Genomic DNA, 27,359 nt, shown 5'->3' with positions numbered 1-27,359 from the left:
CTTTGTGCTAGGCACAGTTCTAAGGCTCACGAAGATACAAGAATACATGAAGTATCATAGTCCCTGATATGGTATTCATTACACTACCCTCACTATTTTTGTTTTTATAGATGTTTGAGGATTATAGTAATTAAAAATGTTTACTGATACCCAGGTTCCAATATTACATGACTAGAAGTTATATATGAGATATCTATCTGTAATATATAATTACATATTACATAAGTATATAATACTGCTAGATATGGATCTTCCTGAAAATGGTGGGATAGGAGGAGAAAGCATGCTGGTTTGGGGATAAAGATCATACTGAAAAGGGGGTTCAATGTGGGACACAGTGAGATAACCATGGATCTTCAAGCATAAAATATCTTGAATGTAGCTGGTTATTCCTTTCCAAACTGAGACATCTGAATGATAATATCCTCAACCACAGCCACTTTATGAAGAGAGTTTGATTGCTCCAAGCAGGTGTGGCTTTAAATAATAGGTCAAAGAAATTACCTATTGAGTTCCTATTGGTCACTGGCCAAATGAGTTCCTAATGTTACAGACATCAACTCAGTGAGAAAGAAAAAGAAAGAGCAAGGGGGGAGGGAAAGAAAGAGACAAACAAGGCAAAACAAGATGAGAACCTGCCAGGACAGCCATGCTCTAATGACTGAGTTAGAGATGCTGAGAGATGGAGTAAAACTTCCTTGACACTCAGCCTCTGTCCTAGGCTTAAAAAAAAGTTCCATTAAGGTTTTCTGACAAGAGATTCTTTATCTCCCTGAAATCCAAAGTATTCAATGCAATGACTCTTCATGATCTGGTTGAACCTCACTCATTGAGAGAAAAATTCTATGAGACTGCAGATACCAACTGCCTGTACTAATCAAAGGTGAGCACATTGGCCCCCAGTGTTTCCAGGGAAGTGACTTTCCTATTTATTACTCGTCCTTTTCAGTTTTCATGAAAAGCATTGAGACCACCTGTCCAGCATGTGCAACCACAAAAAACTGACACACTGAAAATGAATAATGTCAGGTTAAAATATTCACAGATTTCTGAAAAAGCAGAAAAAAAACACTCAAGATGAACTCTGGCTTGCCTTTTAGTAGCTCTCTCCTTAGTGCTATTTACTAGGCAGAATTTATGCAGACTTTTCCCCTCCCAAATAAATGAGCAGTTGGATTCAGAGAGACAGTAAATGGGCAGGTGTCTCTTTCAGATTTAAAAAATTAATTAATAATAGATAGCATTTCTCTAAAGAAAAATGTGTCCATTTTTCTTAAAACGCTCAGTTTACATAAACTAATATACCCACTTTTCAGAAATAAATTTACTACATACCCAATGTTGACATATCACAAAGTACCACCTGCCAATGGTATGGCTTTATAAGTAAATTGCACCTGTATATGTCACTTTAGATAGGAATTCTTTGAGTCACTCCAGCCAGAACTTGACTGTATAAATGGTCAGGAAACTTGGAGAAAAAACAGATCTTTGGGGGTTGGAGAAGAGGTTTAAAATGTCACTTTTTAGGACTGTCTTCCTCAAAATTCATCATCATGCCTATTTTATTTATAACACTGAAAGAACTGTCTTTTGCATCTGCTACTTGCAAATCAACTACTCAGTTCTGTGATAATAATAACTACCAATTATTTAGTTTTTTTGCCAGGCTCTCAGCTAATAATGAACATGCAGTATCTCATAATGCTCACAACAACCCTATGATGTTGTTATGCATGAAATAACTGAGGCAGAGACCTTACGTAACTTGCCCAGCATCATGCAGCAGTGAACAGTGAAACTGGGGGCTTGGCTCCAGACCCTTTTTAAACAGCATGCTGTTCTTCACTACCTGCCCACACTTGTTGATTTAAATATAGATTCCTCAGTTTATTACTAAAAAAGCTCTTCACACTTCAACTTAACTGATCCTTCCAGGTTTATCTAATAATTCAAGACTTCACACAGATCCCAGACTCTGGACAACATGGGACTGGCCAATTCCCCATACATTCTGAATTTTCTCCATTTCACAATTTTACTACCAGTATTTCAATATAAAATGCAGTCACTTATTAGAGCAGAAAAAGAACTGAAACCATTTAAAATATATAGATATATAATGATTATAAAATGCTAACATTTATTGATCGATTACTATGTGCCAAAAACTGTTAACTCATTTACATAACTAGATCATGAGCACAATAATGTGTAATAATATGTGTAACATGAAAGTATTGTTACCCTGATGTTACAGATGAGGAAGCCAAGTCTCAGGGAAGTTAAGTATCTTGTCTAAAACAACTTAACTAATAAGGGGTAGAGTCACAACCCAAATTCCAACTCTCTGACTCTGATGAACAAGCTGTTAATCATACATTCTAGGCTTTATTTATTCCAAATTCTAATTAGCATTATAGTTGTTTGTAGGTTTTATATTTATCTCCCTGTTAACCTGTACACTTCTTGGAAAAAGGCTAAATTTTGCATCTCTGAATATCCCCCCCACACTAACACACACACAGTTTTGAGCATAGTGTTGATGTCAAAGTACTGGTGTAAAGGCAAAGTATTCTAAAGTAAAATGTCAATTTCAAGGCTTCTGGAAGGAGCACCCTTCCCCCACCCCCTTGAAGCACTACCTCCGTTAAAAGTGCACTGCATTTGCCTGCGGGTAGATTGACAGGAAGCCCACCTGACAGAAAGAGCCAGTGTGTGGTGGGTCCTCTTCTGCACAGCTCTGCCTGATCCCAGGTGGAAATGACTCATAGTCCCTCACCTTGCTCTGAATGCAGTGTGGAAAGCGTTGTGGTTTGTGAACACATTGGAACTAACATTAATTCTCAAAGTCATAAAACCCCAAGAGACTGTACAATTAGGTAAAAATTTTTAAAGGAGGAGCATATTTCCTGGAGATTTCTTATATTCCCAGTTACACTGCCAGTAGTCAGTGTGAGAAATGTGTATTTAAATTAAAGAGAGCTATTAAAACACAGAGTCAGAAGATATTAACAAGTCTTATTTGGGTTCTAAAATGGACAAAAACTCAAGTCAACAAAATTTGAGACCACTTCTAATTTTATCTGACCCACTTGGTTACATGCTGCTTTTTGGGACAATGTCAGTGCCCGTGGCATCATAGAGAACTAACCACCATGGTATATGGAAAGAACACCAGGCTCAAAGTCAGCAGATATGGATTCCAGGTCAGGTCAGAATGTCACTTTGGAAATTATAGTTTGTAAGAACACTGTACATAAGCACTGTTCTTTGGTTGGTAAAGTTGTATCTCGTAGGATACCTGTTAACAATTTTGAATTTGATGTACAAGCACACTGGAATTAAGGAATTAAGCATGTAAATGGCAGATAGTTGAAACAGGTTCCTCACTATCAGAGACGGAGTTTACAGATAAGCACGGGGAGAAAGCTAGAACAATCCATACTAACTGTATGATTTTTATATATACTATAGACTCTTTATATTGTATGTGTATATACACATATATGTGTGTATATCTATACATATGAGTAACACATATATGTGTTTTTGCTCTGTCAAATGAGAGACTAGAAGCAATGTCACCCCAGTAGCAATGACCATACCTAGCACCCAGATCTTTATTTCTAATCCCATTATTCAATAAAAGAAACCAGGGTTCCTTGGAGAAATGGTTGATCCTAGAACTGGGGAAGAAAAATAAGCTTCGAGGAGGCTCTTGTATGAACAGAGAATAATGAGATACTTAAAAAAAAGCACAAAATCAACAAACCCACAATGATGGTGTTCTGTCAAAGGAACACAATATACAACTGAACTAGTTCCTAATGGCCAAAGCTGGAACAATTTGAGTAACAAAATAGTTATAAGGCAAAGCTGCATTATAATTCAAAGTTTAAAATAAATGTCCATGACATAAGTGAGAATTGAATAATAAAATAAATGGAAAGAGACAAAACTCCAATGCAAAAGAATTCCAAATAATTTATATAGATATTCTGCCCTTAAAAAGGAGCACAACTCCCACTCCTCAGTGTGGGTTGGACATAGCGACTCCTTTCCGAGGAGTAGAGTGTGGAAGAGGATAAAAGAGTAACTTAACAGAGGAGAAACCTGGCGACCACTACCTCAGCCAAATGACCCAGGTTAACATCAGGAGTGGTAAGTCATGCTGATGCTGTGATATGACACAATAAAAATGGCACTTCAGTTCTGTGTTTTTTTTCTCAAAAGCCCACAGCCCTAGCCTAGTCATGAAAAAAACATCAGCCAAGAGGTGCCTAAGGACGTAAGAAAACTAAACGTAATATGATATCCTGGACGGGATCATAGAATAGTAAAAGGACACTTGGTAACAATGAAGGGAATCTGAAAAAATTATGGACTTTTGGTAACAAAAATGTATCATTGTTGGCTGTCTAAAATTATTATAGTTTCTGGTAAGATTTAAAATACATATAGAATTAAAATATATGACAATAGCAACATATTAGTTGGGAAGTTGATAAATGCACTATTAGGGGGATATAGTTGTCTATGGTTTGTATTATTTATCCAATAATAGTGATAATTTTATTATGGTGAAATGCTTATCATTTTCTATACTAAAAAAGAAACACTTGCTTTTTTATAGATAAGACTAATAAGACCTCTATAAAATAGAATGTTAGTATGTGGTCCCTAGATAAGTAAGGGGCTCCTGGTCTTGGACATCCAGGCAATAAATCTTGCTTTAATATTTCAATACTTACACTAACAAGCTTGTAAAACATAAAATGCCTTGCAAAAACAACATTCCTTTTAAAAAAACTCTTCAGGTTTCAAGTTCTGTTTCTGAAACTATAACTTCAATTTTCAAACAGCTTTTAGAGAGCATAGGGAAAGTGGAGTGCACTTGTGTACTCTTTCTCCAAAAAGCAGAATGGAAGTCTTAAATTCTGAACTGCAGTGCGGTTGCCATGTTGTATCACAGAGCTGGCAGGAGTTAAATGAAGCAAGGTATTAAAAAATGAGATTTTCTTTTTAACATTTCATAGAACACGGGGATTTGTAGAGTTCTGTTTTTTTTCTGGGGCATAAGGATTGAATGTAATATTTCAATCATACCTGAAAGAACACGAGGTAATATTTCACAGCTACTTAATCCACTCATTCAGAAACAGTAATGCAAATGTTTAAATATTTATGCTTGATAGGCAAAACATGGCACCTTGAATTATTGTATTGTGCTCTCTTAAGGCACTGACTTACAATTCATTTCAGATCAGGTACCAGAAAATCACTGCGTTCACCAGAGGAGCACTAGCAATGAAGTCTTTACATTCAAAATTCTTTCATTTTTATTTACACATAAGCCTAATTTGCCTCCTGAATATAATTAAAATATTCACAAATGTTGGTGATTAAAGAAGAAGTTGACACTGTGCCTTTAATTGATGGATCTGATTGCAATTTCCCATCATGTGTAAAATTCAGAGGCTCTTATGAAAAGAGTGATTCTGTGTGATATCCTGTTATTCCCAGACATGATGAGTGCCTTCAATATACACTTTCCACCTCAACCATAATGCAAACTGTATGTTGGGTTTTCAACCAAACCCATCTTTTAACGCTTCTAAAAAGTGTTTTGAGAGCACGAATAAGGTCACAGAGGAATCACATTAGTTGGAATGCTTTTTACTCATTTAGCACCCTTCTTTCCACTATCACTATCCCCACACGACTGACGCAGAAAACCAGGTGCAGACAAAAGCTCTGAGATCTTTCAGAGTGAATTTAAGATTGAGGAAGTGGAGCTTCAGAGATACATTTCCTCCTTTATCATCTCACTAGCCTAAACAATCTAGTAGCACTAAGGGACATTTTCAAACCATATATTGTCATCAAGTACCCCGTGATATAAAACACTGACAAGGACACATCACCTCTCTGCTATCTTCCCCAATAATGCATAATCTCAATCTAATCATAAGAAAAATCAGACAAACCCAAATTGAAAGGCCTCAGTCAAAATAACTGGCCTATTCTCATCAAAAGTGTCAAGGTCCTGAAAGGCAAGGCAATACTATGGCATTGTCACAGACAGCAGGGTAACATGAAGATGTGACTTGACATTCTTCTATTAAGACTTCAAAAAAAAAATTAGACTCTCAGACTTTTGTGGTGATTGTATAATCTAGGTAAAATGTTACCCAAGCAAATTATTTACAAAGCTGCAGGAAACTGTGGCCTCTGGTGCACTAATCTTTTTGATATCCTCATCTCTTAGAGGGCTGTTTGGTGTCCCTCCTGCTTCCCTTTTGCAGGTATTGTGGGATTTCTTTGGCTACAGCTGCCCATTCACCTCAAAAGGCAGCCCAGTAGCTGAAGAGAGGCAAAGGATAGGAAGGAAAGATACAGTCAACAGGTCTCTCTGAGCCCCTAGTGACTGCCCCTGGCTTCCAAATGGGTGAAGACAGGCTAGGCAGTGACAAAAGAAAATTGAAGACAATGAATACATATACATATACACATACACATACATATACATGATATATATGTATTATTTTCTAAACAGAGCCTAAAAGTGTTAATAATGTCTGTCCCTCACCAAAGGCTTTCCCCAACCCTTCAGAGGCAACTCATTGAGAAAATCTGTTTCACAATTTCAAGAACACACATGGATTTTCGCTGTTGTTATTGTTGTTTTTAAGTAATGTTACCATAACCAGACCACAAAATCATCTGCTGGATCCATTATGGTGATCAAGGAAGTGGGAGTTACAATTCTCTCCTCTCAGGCCCAAACTGGAATTACCACTTAGAACAAAATTAAACTATAGAACAACCAACTGAGGACTAGCAGAACAGAAGTCTTATAACCAAGGATTTACAGAAGAAGCCACATCAACACTGGTAAGAAGGGTGGAATGCAGAAAGGGCTGGTCCTGCATCCACCTGCAGGGGCTGTGAATCCAAAGGGATACTTCAGCTGTAAAGGTTCCCCCTGAGGAGCATTGGGTCTCAACCTCATGCTCAGCTCCCCATCCCAGAGTACCACAGCCAAAAGGAGGAGCCCACATAACATCTAGTTGTGAAAATCAATAGGGATTCTGACTGCCGGAGAGAGACAGGAATCCACTAGGAACCCAGACACACTCTTCAATGGGCAGCACAAAAAATCTCATTGGCAGCCAGTCACCCTGATCTCCAGCAGAGGGAAGGTGGCCCAAAGGTTTTGTGACTTCAGGGAGAAGGTGAAAGGTACAGCCTCCAAGGTCCCTCACCAACACCATCCACAGAAGCCATCTTTCCTGGGTTGAGCACTATTCGGCATGTGACATCAGCTTAAGGGAATGCACTAGTCCCACCCTCCAGACTCCCAATGTCCTTGCCATTCCAAGCTCTACCTGCAGAGAAGCCACCTGGCTGCCACCAGCCTGGACCCATAGTGCAGTCTTTCATGGAAGGCTCTTGAAGTGGTCTGAGCGGACTCAGGGGAATGTAAACAACTGAGTTGTGTGGCTCACAGACAAGGGCCATTTTTTTCTCTCACATTCCAGCACCACCATTCTTGTGTGGAGACCTCCTTCCACACAGACAAATCTTGGTATATTTTAGAGTAATGAACTCTTCTGGTTTCACCCTGACAACTCCCTGAGTCCCAACTCCACCACAAAAGTCTACAAACCCCAGGCAGGTAGCAGCTGATGAATGACCACAAATGCAGAACTGGCACCAAATCTGAATCTGTACCACCTGGTAAACACCACCGATGCCTGCCTGGTGACTCACTGAGAAACTACCTGACACTCATCATGTACCATAGAGGCTCTTTCACTGACTGGGCTAACAGGCAGCTGGCAGACAGAGGCAGCTCTCAGGCTGTCCCAGGCCTTTTGCTGGCCTGGCACTGGGCTTGGTGCTGGTGAAAGCCAGACTTGTTATGCAGCTTGGCCCTTTCCACACACACTGAGGCCCAGCAGAAGCAGCTGCAAACTATGGACCACTTTATAGCACCAAACAGGTAGCCCAGGGCTGGTCCAGAATCCCTCCCAAAATCCCCAGCACCAATAAACCCAGTGGCAGGCTTCAGACCACATCAGAGCATAACCCGATTAGCTCCACAAATAGCAGACCCAAAGGGAGATCTCAGGCACCAGACCCTGCTGGGGTGAATTCCACTTCATAAAATCTGTTCCCACACAGCAGCACATACACTGCAGTCTGGGTCAATCCTCATAGTCCGCCAGCCTGAGGGACAACCTCACCCACAAATGGGCCAGCAGCAATCAAAATTTGACTATAACAGGAGAACTCACATAGCCAAAACAACAGATGTTCCTGGAGCTCTTAGCACAGGTGATCAGAGAGACTGTGCCATTGAGCTTCACAAGACACCTACTGCATATAGCCACCATACCAAGACTGGAAGACATACCAAATTTACCTAATACATAGAAACAAATACAGAGAGGCAGCCAAAATGAGGAGACAAAGAAACATACCACAAATGAAAGAACAGAAGAAATCCCCAGAAATCAGAACTAAATTAAATGAAAGCAAGCAATTTACCAGCTATAGAATACAAAAGAATGACTGCAAGAATGCTCGAGGATTTAGAAGAATAGAATAACTCAATGAGAACTTAAACAAAGAGATAGCATAAAAAAGGGAAAACAAATAATAAAAAGGAATCTTTCAGAAATTAAGAATACAATATTTAAAATAAAGAATGCCAGAAGGAATCAATGGTAAGTTAGATGAAGTAGAGGATCAAATCAGTGATGTGGGAAAACAAAGCTAGCAAAAAAGACCCGATCACAATAGCAAAAAGAGAAGAAAAATTTTAATGAGGATAGTTTAAGAGACCTCTGGGACATCAAGCACAGCAAAATCCACATCATATGGGTGCCAGAAAAGAAGAGACAGAGCAAGGGCTTGAGGATTTACTCAAAGAAATAATGACTAAAGACTTCCCTAAGCTGGTGAAAAAAAAAGACACACAAGTCCCAAAAAGGTCCAAGCCAAGACATATCACAATTAACATGGCAAAGGTTAAAGACAAAGAGAGAATCTTAAAAGCAGCAAGAGACAGACAGACAGTAACCTACAAGAGGCTTCTCATAAAACTGTCAGCTAATTTCTCAACAGAAACATTTCAGGCCAGAAGGGATTGGCACAAAATATTGAAAATTATGAAAAGCAAGAACTGCATTGTAAACTGCATTTTAATTTTTCTTTTTTAAAAGATTTTATTATTTTATTTTTAATGAGAAGGGATGGTAGGAGAAAGAAAGGCAGAGAAACATCATCAGTGTGTGGTTGCTTCTTGCATACCTCCTACTGGAGACCTGACCTGCAACCCAGGCATGTACCCTGACTAGAAATCAAACCCATGACCCTTTGGTTCACAGGCTGGCACTCAATCCACTGAGCCACACCAGCCAGGGCTGTAAAATTATTTTCTGTTGTTTTGTTGCTCTCTTTACTATTCTTCCAGTATCTGTTTATTTTTTTAATTATTCCCATTACATTGTTACACAAATTGATACTGTAGCAAAAACCCATTTTAACTTAGTAATAAATATTTTTACTCTTTTTATAAATATCCGTATTTATTCCATCTGTTAACCTAGTGGAAACTGTAAATAATTAAAAATTCACTTCACTAAAATCAGCATCATTTTTTTGGTCATTTATTACAGGTAGAAGAGATGGCAGTTGATTGGATATGGTGGATGAAAGCAAGGGAGGGGTCAATATGATTATAATTTTTCAAGTCTGCAAATTTTGGATTATGTTAATGTGTAGAGATTAATATTCAACAGGTGCAGATCAGTAGAATAAAAGCAGATGTAAAGATATACAGACAGCTGTCTAGTCTCACACTGATGAATACACACTGTTCAGAATCTCCATGTGCCCTCTTACTACCCCAGCTTCCTAGGATACTCCCCTGGACTCCTCAGGCCACCCTGTAATTTAGCAATTAAACAACTGACCTTGGCAAAGGAAAGGGCTTCCAGGACCCTATTCCTATGGTACAGCTCTCATCTATTTTGATAGTTGATAAAAAATTTTAATATCACCCAGGTATTCTCACAATGAAATAAAACCTATGAGAGGAAAGGCTGATTTAACACTGAAGCAGATGATTAATTCAAAATTGTAAATAATTAGACTCAGCCTCCTCCTTCTAAAATAAAAAATTAACTCTAAAGGTCCTTCCCATCCCTAAGGCTTCTAATAATATACCAAAATCAGAAATTAATTTATATTCTAATTTGATGATGACATTCTAATTAAGGCAACTAAAATAAATAGTAAAGTGATCAAAAATCAAAATTTACACTATAAGTGTATTTATTTAAATTAGTTCTGCTGTTGAGTTGGTGAAAGTCATCAATATTTGAACATAGAATAAAGCAGACAATTTAATCTGTATGACAAGGAGATCACAATATATGATCTTAATATAAAATCTAAGATGTCTGCAAATAGTGAAAAAAGAGACAGAAAATGACAGCTTAATTAGTTATTCATTGCCTGACATTTTACTACAGAAATAAAAGCTCTAATATTATTGAAGATAATTTCATAATTCTGAGTAAAAGGCGGAAATGAAGAGATCTAAAGGCACTGATGGAGAATTGAGTGTTTATTAGAAAGATGGCGAGGTTATTTCAAACACTCTCTTCTACAGTTTTGAAATAACACAGCAAGAAGCTACTACTTTAAAGGTACTGTAATCTGCCCTGTGAAAAGTAATAAACCACAGTTCTTAACCTCAGGAATTTACCACTATGAAATCATTTTACAAATATGAAATTCACAAATATGAAAGATAAAGCAAAAACAAACCATTTCAATCTAAGTCATAATGCATTAGATATGCTAATAAAACTCCTAAATGGAAAACACAACACATAGGAGAAAGGAATTAAATGAGTTTAGATGTATACCGAAAGATTTCAGACAAGTGATAGCAATTAAATTGGGCTTGAACAGAAAACCAACAGGCAAAAATGAACACAGAAGGGCTTTCAAAGTGGGAGGCCATTTAAGCAAGTTGATGGTAATAGAAGAGCTCAGGGCAAACCCTGAAACATCCCAACATCTGTCTCCAAATATTTCTTAGTAAAGGGCCAATGTGAAATGTTTATATCATTTTCTTTATTGAAAATGAGAAAAATCTTTTTTCCCCCTTGAAATATAGGCCTGAGAGATTCCAAAATCACTCCAGGTAAGTGGAAGTATATAACAAAATATATTAAGGAATATTAAATATTGTTATATAAACATTTAAGTTTCTCATTAAGTCACATCACCTGGCAAACACATTAGTACATAATAAATACTCCATAACAATTTCTTTGAAAATGCATTAATAGAATTTCCTTCCACTGGCTCATAAATATAAACATACAAAAGTAAAAAAAAAGATTATCACTTTAGGTATCAGATACATACATAATTCAATCAATCTTTCATGAGGACAGAATGATAGATTGAAAGGGAAAAGGGGTCAAAAAACCCACAAGCTGCAACTGAGAAAACCATTACCTAAAACTCTCATAGATGGAAGAAAAATCGGTATGTCAGTAACAAACATGTACATTAGGATATTCCATTATCAGCATTTCTTAAGTCTAGAAGACGTGACAGGTAGTGGAATGAGAAAAGAGTCTCAATTTTGCCTATTGAATATGCTTTCAGGAGTCAGCTACAAGCAAATAGAGGGCTGTTTTCAGGGAAGGATTAATTAGAATAAGATATTTAAAATAAATGAAATAATATAAATGGTTTACAAGTGTTCCTCCTAAACGAGTTGTAATGCCATAGACAACTTACAAATAAATTCTCAAGTATAGCCCTGGAATCACTTATTTCATATCATGATGATGCATAATCATAGCAATAAGACATCAAGTACATTTACTGAATATTATCTTTAAAGACAACTAAAAATTTACAGCATCCATACACATTTCACAGATAAATGAAGTTTCCACTTATTATAAGTCTCACCATTTAAAATGACTAGATTTGATCAAATACAGAGTAGTAACAACGAAGCTCTCTCTCTTCCTGTTCAGCAGACATCACAGGCTGAGCCCTTTCATCAAATCATCATTTGACAGGGAGCTACTTGGTGGCCCGTTTACAACCAGTTCCACATCAGAGCCACATGGTTTTGATGCAGAGCTCTTCCATCATCATTTCTGTATTTTAAATTAAGCTACACATAGTCAGCTGAAGCAACTTCAAGCAATTGAAGCTTGTCAAGGTTACCTCTACTGATTGCCTTGTAACCCAGACTAGTTGGTTTCTCAGCACTCCACGTTTTCAATTGTTAAAATGAGAGTTATTCTTTCTTCATATCCCTTGAAGAAATGGTGGGAGTCATGGGGATGATTTAGGTAAAGTGGTTTAAGTTGCAGGAAATCAAGTACATTTAAACTGATTACTCATACCAAGGTCAAGTAATGCCTCTGCACTCAGGCCATTGCCAATGTGTTTAAATAAAAAAGGACAAATGACTATGTTTCTTCCATTCTAGATGAGTTCAAGGCACCTAATTTCTTGTCAACTGCTTACTCGCTCAACAGCATTATCATTTTTGTATAGCACCAAATACAAGAGATGCACCAAATTATTTCATATTGCTTCAGAAATAATTTCAAGTTGATGAATTGAGTCAAACACACCATCAAAATTCTGACTCAAGATCACACCACTTCTGAAAGCTCCTAATCTGTGAATGTCATCACCTCGACTATCTGAAGTACCCTAGCTAATGAAACAGGATGTGATTGTAAGCAAGTAACGCTTTGAAGCATTTTCTACCTTGAATCTTTGAGCAAAATATTCCCTCTAGATTGAAAGATGAGACTATTTCTTGGTTTCTTGTGGTTAAATTCATACACAAAATACAGACGCCTGAAGAGTTTTTTACAGATTTCATAAGGGGACAATTCTAAACTTCTGTTAAATGCAGGCAAACATTCCATCTGATATGAAGTTACCTAGCATGCATGCTGTACGCTTTATTGAAGTCTACATGGTGCTGTCCATATGTTGATATAGGGCACTTGATATGTAGCTAGTTGAATTGAGGTGTTCTGTACCAGATAAAATACACACCAGATTCCAAAGACTTATAATTTTAAAAAATGTAAAATTTCTCAGTAATTTTTATATTGGCCCAATATTAAATAATATTATGAACATATAGGATTAAGTAAAATATATTATCACATTAATTTCACTGGTTTAATTTTAATGTTGCCATGAGCAAATTTAAAATTGCATATATGGCTCACCTTATATTTCTATTGGAAAATGTTGGTTTAGACTGTCAAAAAAAATCACTGTGCAAATAATCTTTCCTAAAAACGGTGATACATGTACAGGATTTGCAACAACTATTAAATATTATGAGAAAACAAATATAAAAAATAGGAACCGATCTCTGCCAGTAATTATACTGTACTATGAAATACAAGGAGTGTCATATATTCTACTTTGATATAAGGAAAGAACTTGGGAAATTATGCCAGATAAACAAAAATACTTGAAAACAAGTATAGTAACCTCATGTTATTATACCACACATATCCACAAGCTGGAGTACCAACTCATATAAGAATCTATACAGTGACTATTATTACTACATTATAAAACTAGTATTTGGATTTTATGGCTTTTATGTATCATTTTTACTAATATGCTTTTTGAATTTCATATACATTATTTAGTTGAAAGGGTTTTCAAGGATTATTTAATCATGATTTTAATTTTTCTTTTTATATGTCATCCACAAACCGATAATTTTGCTAACTTTGAAAAATGCTGCTTTAGTGCACATGGGTTATACAGAATTACACACAAATTTTTCATACAAAATGTAGAGCTATATTTTGGATTAAAGAAAGAACATCTTACACCATTTGTAAGAAGTTACTAGAGCACTTATAAAATCCCAATACTTTCCTCTAATTATTCTATTAATCAAATTCATTTCTAAGGAATGTTTAAAGTTCTTTAACTCTTCAGACTTCTTCTGAATGTGCTGTTAACAATGGCACATTGAAGTGAAATTTAAAAATTAATCAACATCATATGAACCAGTGGCAATCTTTCCCCCAAAGCACTGATGATCCAATGACAACATGAGCTTAGAAAATCTCCTATCTAAAAATTTCCCTTGTTTCTAAATCCATGTCCCAAAAAGTAAATCATTTTTATTGAAAAAAATTTCCCCAGTCCAAAGGTCCAAATCCTTCAGTTCTTTTAACTACATTCCATAAATAACCTCTTTCTCTATCTCTATTTGTCTCCCTAACTCTACTCCCTTTCGCTTGCTCCTGATCTCGCTTTAGCTCTCATTGTCCCAATCTAAAACAACTCCTTTATATATTTCACTGGCCCATTTGATGTTTGCTAGTATTCTTTCAAAATGTATCACACTCATTTCTCTCTACCTAACTTCCTGTAACATAAAACTTGCTTCCTAGGAATGTTTCATCCACTATTCAGATAACATAAAATGTCACATGACATACTGCTATACTTTCTTAAATAGCCCTTGAATTCTTCATAATTACATTATCAGTTAACAAGGAATCCTGGAGTAAGGACAGTGCCCATGGTCGAAGGCTTTATTTATGTGCCAGAATTCACAATTATAATGCTGTAGAAATAAATATACAGTGTATTGTAATGAGTGCACTGTTGGAAGCACACGGCTGGAGTTCACATCCCAGCTCCGCCATTTTAGTTGTGTGACTTTAGGCCTATTACTTCTTTCCCTCGATTTCTTAATCTGTAAAACGATATCAATGTAGTATTTATCTCTTATTGTAAAGATTAAGTGGGGAATAATATGAAAAATGCTCAGAGAATACCTGGCGCATTAGAGACAACCAACAAGTCACAATCTGTATAGGAATGTTCAAAATGCCAACATCAGAAGAAAGAACAATTAAATTCCAAGGTAACTCTGAACTTCAAAACTATTCAACAATTCTGTAACTCAGAAGTAGACTGAAGACAACAGGAGAATCATAAAAACTCACCTTTCAAAACAAGACAAAATATCTACAGTTTTTGCAAATTTGGGTTGAATTGTCATGGATACACAAGAAATTGGAATTTATACCTCTCATTTTTAGGTTGTTAAATTAAAATCTTTTCTCTGATTTCCTACAATTACTAGGGAAAGGCCAAACTTTTGCTCATTCTCAATTAAAATGTTTTATGATTCATCATAAGAATGTATATCATATACCCCAGATTTATATCATCTTGGTATAGTATATAAGGCATAAAACCCTACCATACTCAGATTGGCATTATTTCTTTTTCCATTTATTCTGAGCAGCAAAACTCATTTTCTCAGTAAATAAAGTTTAGTGAAGCAATGAGTTATCAGTCCCTATGGGAAAACACAAGGTTTTCTTGTGAGATTTCTTCAGAATGCATGTAGAATTTGTGTAAAGGAAACCTAAATAATTAATTAAATGAATAATCTGGCAGAGATGTAAAGATCAAAAAGATACAGTGTTGATCGTCTCTAAGAGTAAACATCAGGCCCTGGCTGGCATAGCTCAGTGGATTGAGCACAGGCTGCAAACCAGGCATCGCAGGTTCGATTCCCAGTCAGGGCACATGCCTGGGTTGCAGGCCATGGCCCCCAGCAATAGCACATAAATGTTTCCCTCTCTCTCTCTCTCCCTCTCTCTCTCTCTTTCTCCCTCCCTTCCCTCTCTAAAAATAAATAAATAAAATCTTTAAAAAAGAGCATAAAGAAAGAATAAACATCAAACAACATCTGGCTACTTTACCGCAGTCATGTTGGGATGTACCGTGAACACTGAAACCACTGAGTCTTATATGTTTGGTAGTTGCTGAAGTGTGGAGTGTGATCTCTACTTCTCTCTCTATCCCCCCTTATCACTCCTTAGAAAGGAGAAAATACTAATTGGGCTTAATTCCAGGACACCTAATGGACCACGTGTGTGAGTGTATGGGAAAATGGCACAAGGTGCATGTATGAGGCACTGCAATTAGGCATCTTCCCACCTGAGCAGCAGAAGGGATGAGGGGAGGTGCCCCCTCAGGACAGGACACACTTTTTGATCAAAATTGTCCCTGTACGAACAGGAGTACTCAGGTAGCCAGACCCTTGGAGCCTGGCTGCTGATTAGCATATAATTCGGGAAGAAAGGCCTTAGATCTTGAGATTTGACTTCATGCTTTGGCTCCATTTACCAGTGACATTTGGGTGGGAGTTTAGGGCATGTAGCCAAGCAAAGTTAAATGCTCTCTGTCTTCCCACTTGGCCTCTGTATATACACTCAGTCCCTGGGACTACCTGGAGAGACAGTTATCTAGGCCAGCAACTGTCAACCTTTTCCTTCTAATAGCACACATATACTAATTACTGAAACCTTGTGGCATACCAGATAATATACTATATTTTTTGCTGGTCTGATCAAAAATATGTATAATTTTGATTCATTCATACCACACAGCTATTGTGCTGGCTGTTGTAATTTTTTTTTTATCTGACAGTCTAAGAGAAAAAAGGTCAGTGCCCCTGACTAAATAGTCAGCTATTGCATGTTTTAAAAATTCTTGTGGTACATCAGTTGAAAATTGGTCATCTAGGCCAAGGCAAGAGTTGAGCATTTCTGGGTATCTTAGCGTTAACAACATTTAAAAACACCTCAATATTGATCCTACTTAAAACTGTAGAAACAGTGGAAAAACATTTAAGAAGAAAAAAAATAGTACATTCTCTCTCTCTTTTTTTAAATCTTTAACATCTGCTATGATAAATCTTTAACAAAGGGAGACCATACTTGCAGAACTCTGCACAACTATTTATATGGCAATCACCAGATGTAATTCTAGCATTTTCTTTTGCTGTTGGTTTGTGAGAGGGATGTCTTTTGCAGAGGAAGGGGTGGACACTCAGTTGTGTTCCGTGAATGATATGGGACATAAAGATTATAGGAACCTTCAGAGATTATAAAATACAGAAATTTGAGAATCATTACTGTACAGCTATAAAACTAGATATCTGTAAGTTGGATACAATGAGAAATCATCAGATCCAAATTTATTATGTTACTGGAAATGAAGATCTCTATTTCAATGTCCCAGTTAAAGAAAATGCACTTATTAAAATCTCATGTTAACTGTTCAATAACATTTGGAAAAACAAGATAAAATTAAAATTAAAAAACAGCCATTTTAGTATGCTTGCTTCTTAAAGCATATTCAGTCTCTAGGGCAAGAATGCAAGAAAAGACAACGTCTTACCTGCCGTCTCGGTCCCAGTCATACACCTCTACTTTGATTGTTCTGTCCATGGGAAAGCACACACAAAACGTTACTTAGTAAGATAAAAATAATATATGGTTGAGAATCTAAAAATAAGCTATAGCTTTTTTATGTAATATAGTATATATGCCTGAAGGTCTTACAAAGTAGACTGAAGTTGCTTTTGCTAATTGTATTGCTATCACTCAATGAATGTCTTAACATAAGTTTCTAAAATCTGCACGGATTCTTTGGGGGGGTAGGGAAAGTATCTGGGGGTGACGTGTGGTTTGACAGAGCTCCTTCCTCAACAGGGAGGCATCCAGCTACTTCCCTACTCTTGAAAAACTGTGTTAGAGCAGGATTTCTCATCCCAGCATGGAGAGCTTGTCAAAACATAGCTTGTTGGACCTGGAGTGGCTGGTATAGGAAGCTTGGGTTGGACCTGAGAACATGAATTTCTACAAGGCTAATCAGGTGATGCTGACCCACATTATGAAGATGACTTTCGAAGAGAAAGAACAACTAGTTAAATTAAGTCACAATCCTATTAAATGAATAAAATGACAGTCAAGTAGTATGATAAATTTTTAAACAAAAATAATAACATCGATAATCAACAGTTCCTTCTATATTAATTAATAGAATAAACTTCCACTTTTCTAATATACAAGTAATAAGAAATATAGATTGATTTTTTTCCTATTTATTTGTTTTCCTTTTGGGGTGAATAGGGTTTTTATATTATAACCCTACAAAAAACTTTTACATGAAAAAGTTTGGATATTAAGAAATTTTCAGGTATATAATAGAAAGATCTCCAAGGCCACCACCCACACCTACTTGTAAAACATCAGAATCTCCCTGTTCTGGATCTATATAACTTAGATGATTCAGCAACCATGAGAACAGTGTTGTCAATAGCATTTTCAAGAGTTTACAGGGTTGATAATATATCTAGCCATAGTCTTATACTTCACCTATTTACTTGTTCTAATCTAGAAAGACAATAAGTGAAAGCTTTGAGGCAATGAAAATTCTGGAATGACTTTTGCATGATATTTTAAAAGTTAAACTAATATTCAATACAGCACTTTCCACATTTTTGTTCTTGGGAAAACAGTATATCCAATTTTATTTGCCAAATTATTCCTCTTCCTCCAAATTACTGTGGACTTAAATAAAGTTATTTTTAAAATTATAAATAAATCACTCATTCTTTGTGAATATAAATTTACATTGGTGAAGAAGCCACTTTAATTTTTTAAAATTGAATTAGGATTATTGCATACAAAATCTGTACTGAATAATCAAAGCTCTCAGAAAAGAGTCCCTTATTTTACCTGTCATAGTCGCCATTACACAACGCTCTGACTGAGATCTTGAATGCTTGCCAAACAGGATTCAGAGTGTTTTTCACGACTTCTGTTTTATGACAAATTGTAAAACTGTAAAAAAAATTTTTTCTCAGTTATTTTCATGATTCAAGTATGATATATTGTTTTAGTTGTCATTCTCCCCTTTCTTTTTGTGCAGAATAAATGTTGCCAGTCCCTTTGTTGCTGCTATATTATTTAATAATGGATTTGTGGTATTAAAACTTTAAAGATTAGCTCACTATAATACAAAGCAATAATATTTTGAATTGAATTTACTATAAATGATATTCTGCAAAATGTTCAGTAAGTTCTAAAGCTGCTTTGTAAACAATCTCTAAAACTTGAGATGGGATATTAAGACAGTGACAAATATCCATGGGTCGCTAAAAACATGACAGTTAGCCCTAGCTGGTGTAGCTCAGTGGATTGAGTGTGGGCTGTGAACCAAAGCATCGCAGGTTCGATTCCCCATCAGGGCACATGCCTGGGTTGCAGGGCACATGCCTAGGTTGCAGGCCACGTCCCTAGTGGTGGCCATGTGAGAAGCAACCACACAATGATGTTTCTCTCTCTTTCTCCCTCCCTTCTCCTCTCCAAAAATAAATAAATAAAATCTTAAAAATATATATATTAAAAAAACCAAAAGCATTAACATTATATATATAATGTTAATTATATATATATATATAATGTTATAATGTTATATATAAAAATAAACAAAATATGACAGTTGTCAAACCCTGAGGAAAGCAGTGTTGCTGGAGTGCAGGGGACAAATGCTGGGTTTGAATTGGCTTGAGACAGAGATGAGGAATTGAGGCTGAATGTATAAACAACATTTTGGGGGAGTTCAACTTTAAAAAGAAAACAAGAAATTGGGGGTAGCTTAAGGGGAACTATTAGTCAAGTGAAAGGTTTGGTTGTTACTTTTTAACTCTTTTTTGTTTAAAAAAAGGAGGAAATAATGGCAAGCTTGTGTGCTGAAGGAAAATATCCGCTAGAGAGGAACCAATGTGTGATTTGTGAGAGAAAGAGGAGAAAGGCTGGAGCACTGTCCTCAAGGCGAGGAAAGCGAGTCCAGGGCACCAAGGCAGGAGTCACCCTTCAGGCGCACTGAGGACGAAGCCACAGTACCACAGCCTGGGGTGGATGCTGGGACAAGGCCATACGAAGTTCTCCAATTGCTTCCATTTTCTTATGATATTAGAAGCATGACCAGCAAAAGAAAGAGATCAGAGTGCTGAAGTGTCTGGGAGAGAGGAAACATTGATGTATTAATGAAAAGGAGTAGGATCCCTGGGAGCCCATGGCCCTATTTAAATTAACATCATGCATTTTAGTGAGACCTTCGTCATCTAAATTGTTGGTTCCATACATCTGAAGAATTCCTAGAGGGACGGAAGATAGCAACTCAAGAATACACAAGAAGGAGCAGATCCACAAAGCCTTAAACTCAGTTTTCTGATTCAATTTCTAGTGTTGTCTCCACCAAACCATTCAGTCTCCAGACATTAATAGAGTCTCATAAATTGTCTTGCCTAATGTGAATTTATGCAGCAGTTTATGAGCTATAAAATGTTTAAAATATTTTTGTTTAGAACAATACATAAACCTGTTCCTCACCAAGACCTTAGTCACAAAGTATTCCAAATGCAGGGCTCTCTCTGGTGGTCATGAACACGAGACTATTACACAATTACTGCCATGAACATTCCGCACTTAACCCCCACAAGAAAAGATTCTCTTTTGAAAAGCCTTTGAGTCCATTATGCTCCTTTCAGGCAAGAAGAGTTTGTTTCTTTTAGGATGTCAAATAAGAATATAACATAAAGAGATCAAATATTTATTACAAAAATTATGGCATCATACCATCCCCTTCCTGGTAGCATCCTCACCCATCTAAAGAAACTCATGTTATTAAATTGAAAGAGCTCTGTGGTCAATTTTCTTAGAGTTGACTCGCTTAAGCAATTTAGAAACCACTGGGGACAAAAGCTATTAAAATGATAGAGAAGACTCAGAAAGGTATAATCAACATATTTAAGGCAAAGGGAAGAAAAACAAAGGGGATGAGAGAGAGGTAAGCAGGAAACAAAAACAGGGACCTAAATAAGAAAAGGCAAGAGTGCACAAAAATGCTTCAGCAAAATTCATAGAGACAATATTATACATATTGTTTTGTTTTAGACAGAGACATCTGCCCTCCTTCTTAATACAATACATACTTAAAGATCTACAAATGGGCTTTCGATTCTTCCCTTGTATCATATTCTACTATATATTAAGTCTTTGATAGAGAAATAGAAGACAGATGATAGATAGATAGATAGACAGACAGACAGGTAGATAGGGGTGGACAACTAACTGACCATCTTCAAACCCACGTGCTCAACAATCTACTGACTTCTTTTAGGCCTCTTTGCTTATGGTTAAATCAAAACTGCTGTTACAGTCCTAGTATCACCAGCCATAGCAATTTAAGGTTCTGGTACTTGTAACTTCTTTTAAGACAGTGACTCATCTTCTTAGTGAGCTATTTATTAGCCAGGTAGTCATCTGTCTTCTATTACTCATTCTCACTTGCAGTGCATTAGATGTGATATAGACAGCAAAATCTCACTAGAAATTCCAATACTAATGTAACGAGTGAAAATTCTGGCAGGAATCTGATATAGTTCTTTGTAGCATTTGGGAGTACTTTTATATAAATATAATTTTGTGGATGCATTACAAATAGCATTATAAGAAAAAAAATATTGAATAACATATATTAAAATATTTTCAATTAATCCACTTGCCAAAAAACGGCTATTCCAAAGGAAAATTATTACCTAATTATTAATACAGGCCAAGTTACCAAATTACTGTGAAAGCAGAAAATAAAAATGTATAATTATGTATTATTAATGTTTTTATTTATGCTTCTGGTGGAAATTAGTTTTACTCTTTTCTATAAAATAAGCCTCAAATATACTAGGCAACAGGCAATTTTTGAAGTAGCTCCCTATTCAAATAAATTCTAAAAATTGGCTAAAATCACAGTACTCAAAAAAGAGACATACATAAAAAACTGAGGAGTTAATAAATTTTGCTCATTTAAAACAAAATACATATATTAATGCATTAAAAAGTATGTCTTAATATATATATACTTAGATCTAGCAGGTGAATTAGTTTTATGTGTAAATATATGCAGAAATTTTTCTGAAATGAGACTCACCAAATTTTAGTAATAATTGTTTTTAAATAATTTGAGATTTTTGGATTACTTGTACTTTAATTTCCTAATATTTAGATTTCATTTCATGAATAAATTATCATCAGACAAGCATAATAAATTTCTGCAAAGTAACTCTCACCAGTAGCATTATATATGTGATATATTGAACAAATCTTTTCTTTTTAAGGATTTTATTTATTTATTTTTAGAGACAGAGGAAGGGAGAGAGAAAGAGGGGGAGAGAAACATCAATGTATGGTTGCCTCTCATGTGCTTCCTACTGGGGACCTGGCTTACAACCCAGGCATGTGACCTGACTGGGGATCAAACTGGTGACACTTTGGTTCACAGGCCTGCGCTCAATCCACTGAGCTAAACCAGCCAGGGTGAAGTAATCTTCATGAACAAAGAAAACTAGAAGAATAAAAATGAGGATTCAGGAAACAAGTAGTTCAGATAGGAGGATACATGAAGATTGCGATTCAAGAAATTCTGAGCTAGCTCATTCTTTTGTTTTTCTCTATCTTTGAAATGACTGGCATATATGATTATTTTCTTCATTGTCCAATATTTTTTTGCATGGATGAAATCTGTGTTCAGTTGCCAATGTTACTCTGATATCTTAATCACCAAAATAGAAGTATGTAAAATCCAATAATATGACACCGCAATAAAATTAGCCAACAATAGCCCAGTACCTGCATCAAAAAATCCCACAATAATAAAGCATCATTTTCTACTGCCCAGTGTATTCACTTTAAATAGCAAATGTTTTATTTTTATGTATCATTTACACACTTATTAATAACATTAACATGTTAAAGAGTTTTATTTTTAAGTGTAGCAGTAATGACAGTTTTCTTCTTCATTCCTGTCTGCTCACTTTTATTTTCTAAATGATGTTTTCTCTTTAGCAAATGTTTTATTATGCATAGTTAAGAAAAACAATATAAGAAACACTATAAGGTAATAATCACAACAGCAGCTGATATTTACATCTCTCTAAAGTGACAGGCAAGCTTTTAAATGGTTTTTGCATAGTAACAATGTAATACTCTGAACAACCCTATTAGGTAGCTATGATTATTAGGACCATTTGGTGAATGAGGAAGCTGAGTCTCAGATGTAAAAACTTTCCTATGAAACTCTCCTGTGTGCCACCACAGTACCTTTTATACACTGCTTGTATTCCACAAAGGTCGTTTTGTTATAGCTATGTCTGTGAACTCATTTTCTACAGAGTTTTCAAGACGCTCTAGGACTGTCACATAAAGGTTGTTCAATAATATTTGTTTTAACAAATAAATGACAATAAAGTTGTTTGTTTTTCTTTACAAAAAAAAAAAACAACTTTCCTATAGTCCCATAGCTATTTAGTAGCAGTGTCATGATTTAAACAATGGCAACAAAACCTTAGCCCATAATTTTGAACATTAAACTTTCACATAAATATTTGTATTTAAATATGAATAAAAAAAATGATAAAATATATTTAGTGGTAGAGTCCCATATATTAAATTATATTCTATACCCATGGATACCTTTTCAAACCACATAAAAACTAGTCTAATCATGACTGGTAAAAATATTCAGATTACTAGAATGTACTGAAAACATTTTATTCAGTGTTAGATATTATTGGAAAAAAAACCTCTAGTATTAAAAAATAATCAACCTATGAAGTCCAAATTCTTCTTCAAAAAAATTAAGTCTATAACAAAATACATTAGATCTCCACAAAAATATAATTCTTCCATACTAGTAGAGCAACATTATAATTTTATAATAAGTAAAGAGGATATGTTTTCATGAGGCTGAAGACCATAAGTTTTAAATATTTAAAAAAATATATGAAATGTTTAGGTTATGCATTGTTATTGAAATATAAAAATCACATCAGTTTTTAAAATACAAAAATATTTTACTCTATCAATTTAATGAGCTCTGAGAAAAATAATTTAAATAGCATCCTTACTATAGGGTTACAACGAATAAAATATAAATCTACCTGCCATCTTCATTACTTCGATAAAATACAAGAAAAGGATCTGATTTTCCAAAGAAGTCCTTCTTGTCCAATTTGTTAGCACAAAATTGCATCAGAACAGCATCCTGAAAACAAAATTAATAAAATAGCTCAAACAACTAGAAACTGTAGATCACAAGCAAGACTTGACAAGAAAACAAATTTGCCACTTGAATGCAAATGACCAAGTGTGTGAAAATCCCAGGCAACATAAAATTGCTTTTTAAAGGCCTGTGGGACTGAAAAATTGATGTTGTAATTGTTTGATCTAGCAACAAAACTATAACTTTTAGAACTCTGTCACATTTCTTTCCTGAAAAGTAAAATTAGATGACTCCAGGTACCTAATATCATAATACAAATCTTCATTTATATCTCCAATTATCTGAGTACACATTTTTAGAACATAAGCATTTTTCTAATTCCGGAGGAAATGTATACTCCACATCTACTCAGCATCATGTAGTGGACGCCAAGATGTGTTAGATGAGGGACAGGACAGACCCAGGCTCCGACCACACAGCTGGCCATCTAGAGGGGAAGCAATGCTCTCTCTTAATTATATACAAGCCCTCTACAATGTCTCAGTAACTACACTGCAAAATAATTTCTATTACACTGTACTTCAAAAAAAGCAACGCACCTTCTCTTTCATTTAATTTTAATTTAAAATAAAGATCTGTATGTTAATCACCATGTCAAACCAATCATTTGTTATCAATTTATATTACTGAAGCATCCATAATCTATGTGATTTAGCTTAAACAAACTGGGGTGTCATAAATCAAGAATATGAAATATTATTCAACTAGGTAGTGTATGCTTTTTAAAAAAGGTAGAAAGTATATGGTAATTTTAATGATAACATCATTATTTTGGTTTGTTTGCTTTTTAACTGAAAGTAGATGCTAACGATTTTGGAAAGAGGTGAAGGGTTAGAGTAATTCAGATCAAATCAAAGAGGTCACAGACTTAAATTTACTATTTGATGAAAATGTTAAGAATGACAAAAAAGGCATTCTCTTATTCACCACCTCTTTATTTTGCAGAGTCCAGCCATATTTATTAAGCGCCCTCCTATAATGCTGTTTTTCATTCATTTATTCATATACTTGCTTAGGAAACATTTCTCAAACAATACTTCAGAGAAGTTCATGCTCCAGGTTTCTCATTTTCAAAAGCATTGTTAGAGTGTCATTTTACTTAGTTACTTAGACTACAGATGTGATCACTCCGACCAGAGGAATATTAGAGTGGGCATTACTTTTCTAAGCAGGCAAGAATGATATAAATATCATTAATAACTCAAGCTTTTCAACCAGGGTCACTTTTCAAATTTGAGGCTTAAAGATTAAAATTTTATATGGTGTCCATTAAAGAAGCAGTGAGAGAATCACCTGGAGAATTGAACTACAAAATTAATGGCAAAGTTAATAAGAAAGGCCTGGGTTTTTGTTTTGTTTTATTTGTTTTGAATGATGTTTCATTTTCGTATATATTAAATGCCCTTGGGTGAGAGTGGTTTTCTAAGACCATGGGACAAGGACCTTGTTCTTGCAAAGAAAAAAAAAAAGCCCCTTGAAGACATTTTCCCAAAGCACTTCGATCAAAACACAAACTCCCCAAAAATATTTCAAACTGTGAATTAAACTTCAAAGAGATCAAATATTATTAAAAATAAATTTTCATATGATCATTGGTAAATGTAATAAGTTGTAATTTTTCAAAGTATATTACTTAAGACTTGCAAAATGGATAATCAATTCAAAATAAACATTTTTTTCAATGTACCAGCTTACAGAAATTTAGGGAAAATATATTTTGCAAATACCCAGGTTAATAACATAGCAGGGATTTAATCTGTAACAAGCATGCAAAAAAAAAAAAGAAATCTAATATCAAAGGAAAAAATCAAGCATTTACTTATTTTCAGGAATATGCAGGCATCATTGAAATATACAGGGTTTTTTTTTTTTTAAATCTCTTATGCTTAATGCCAACTGAGAGAGAATTTTCAAATGTTTCTTGAATACTCCACACCAATACAACAAACGTCCTATTGAAAAAATCCACTTCAGTATTTAACAGACACTTCTACTAAGTTCAGATCTAACTTGCTTCCCCAACAATTTTTTGAGTTCAGTTAGTGGTTCATCATACACCCAAGTGATCAAGGAGCTGTTCTCGATGCCTCCCTTTTCCTTACCCTTCACGCAGCCCTTCACCTTGTTACACCATTCCTCAAAATTTCACGTCAGCTACACTGGCACCAACTGTCGTCTGAGCCAACCTCCTCTCTCACCTGGACATGTACAGTGGCAATTATTCTTTTCTCCCTCTTCCACTCTTGCACCTATCCAATCCATTCTCCAATCAGCAGACGCAGTAATGTTCTTAAAACATGAAAGAAATAATGCTGTACATAACTCAAATGCCCTTTCTCCTGTATTTCAGATAAATGGGACCTTTAACATGGGCTACTAATCCCAACACCAAAGGATCTGAGCTGCCTTTCTGCCTTTATTTGGCAAAATTTTACCTCAATCATCAGCCGTTCCTAGGCCCCAGTCATCAAACACCAGACATACTTTTTGACCTATGCACTGCTGGAATACTTACCCTTTGCTGGCAAACCATTCCTTAGGGCTTTGCTTAAATGTTATTTTTTTAAAGAGGCCCGCATGACATCCTCCCCCATATAAATTACATTGTCCATTGTCTCTCTTATAATACATTTGATCACTTAGTACGTATTATGACGTATCCAAAAGAGATCGGGTGTGTTCAGGGTGGTATGGCCGTAGACATATTATGACGTATTCACCTGCATAGTCACCTGATAGATGTCTGATTTTCCACAAACTATATAGTCACTAAAGATAAGGCCCAAGGTTGTTTGTTGTTGTTTTTTCTCACCATGGCATTCCAAGCATTCATTTCTGAGACTAGCATGTTTGTACAATATTGTGGAATCAACCCATCAAAATGAAAAATATTCAAGTGCATAATTTCAAGTTATTTGTAAGCTACGATTTATACATCACTCAATGATGCTTTTTTTTTCTTTCCGCAGAGGAAGCATCTGGGGGAGGTATTAATGATTAATTTGCTGTACAAATGAAAATTATACAAACTAATATTGAATGTAAGCTACAATTGAAAAAATGTTTAAATTAAATTAGAAAAACAGAATATCAGCATTGTACAAATGCAGAAGTTAAAGCTCCAAGAATCTAACCTCACTCATCTAAGAAAGAGATAAGACTGAAAACTAGGTGAAATTTAGTCCTGACTCCAAAGCTTATCCTCAAGTTAATGTCTCACAATATGTTTTAAAGAGAAAAAAACATCAATTTATACAATGTGAAATGTGAAATAAAATTATTTCATTCAAAATTCTAAATACTTTTAAAATATCCTA

General features: G+C 35.4%; 1 protein-coding gene across 2 annotated transcripts in view; it reads right to left on the bottom strand.

The window, feature by feature from the left end:
• The window catches only part of CPNE8 (copine 8), a 175,436-nt gene that overhangs the window by 60,531 nt on the left and 87,546 nt on the right, over positions 1-27,359 (bottom strand). For both annotated transcript variants that reach the window (XM_036019176.1, XM_028532678.2), the window contains exons 8-10: positions 23,921-24,024; positions 18,657-18,761; positions 17,314-17,355 (exon numbers count right to left, since the gene is read on the bottom strand). In XM_036019176.1, the coding sequence (XP_035875069.1) occupies positions 17,314-17,355; positions 18,657-18,761; positions 23,921-24,024 (251 nt within the window). The remainder of the gene's footprint in view (positions 1-17,313; positions 17,356-18,656; positions 18,762-23,920; positions 24,025-27,359) is intronic.

Source organism: Phyllostomus discolor, chromosome 2, assembly GCF_004126475.2.
Source record: "Phyllostomus discolor isolate MPI-MPIP mPhyDis1 chromosome 2, mPhyDis1.pri.v3, whole genome shotgun sequence".
NCBI classification, from domain to species: domain Eukaryota; kingdom Metazoa; phylum Chordata; class Mammalia; order Chiroptera; family Phyllostomidae; genus Phyllostomus; species Phyllostomus discolor.
This window is presented reverse-complemented; position numbering and strand designations above follow the sequence as displayed.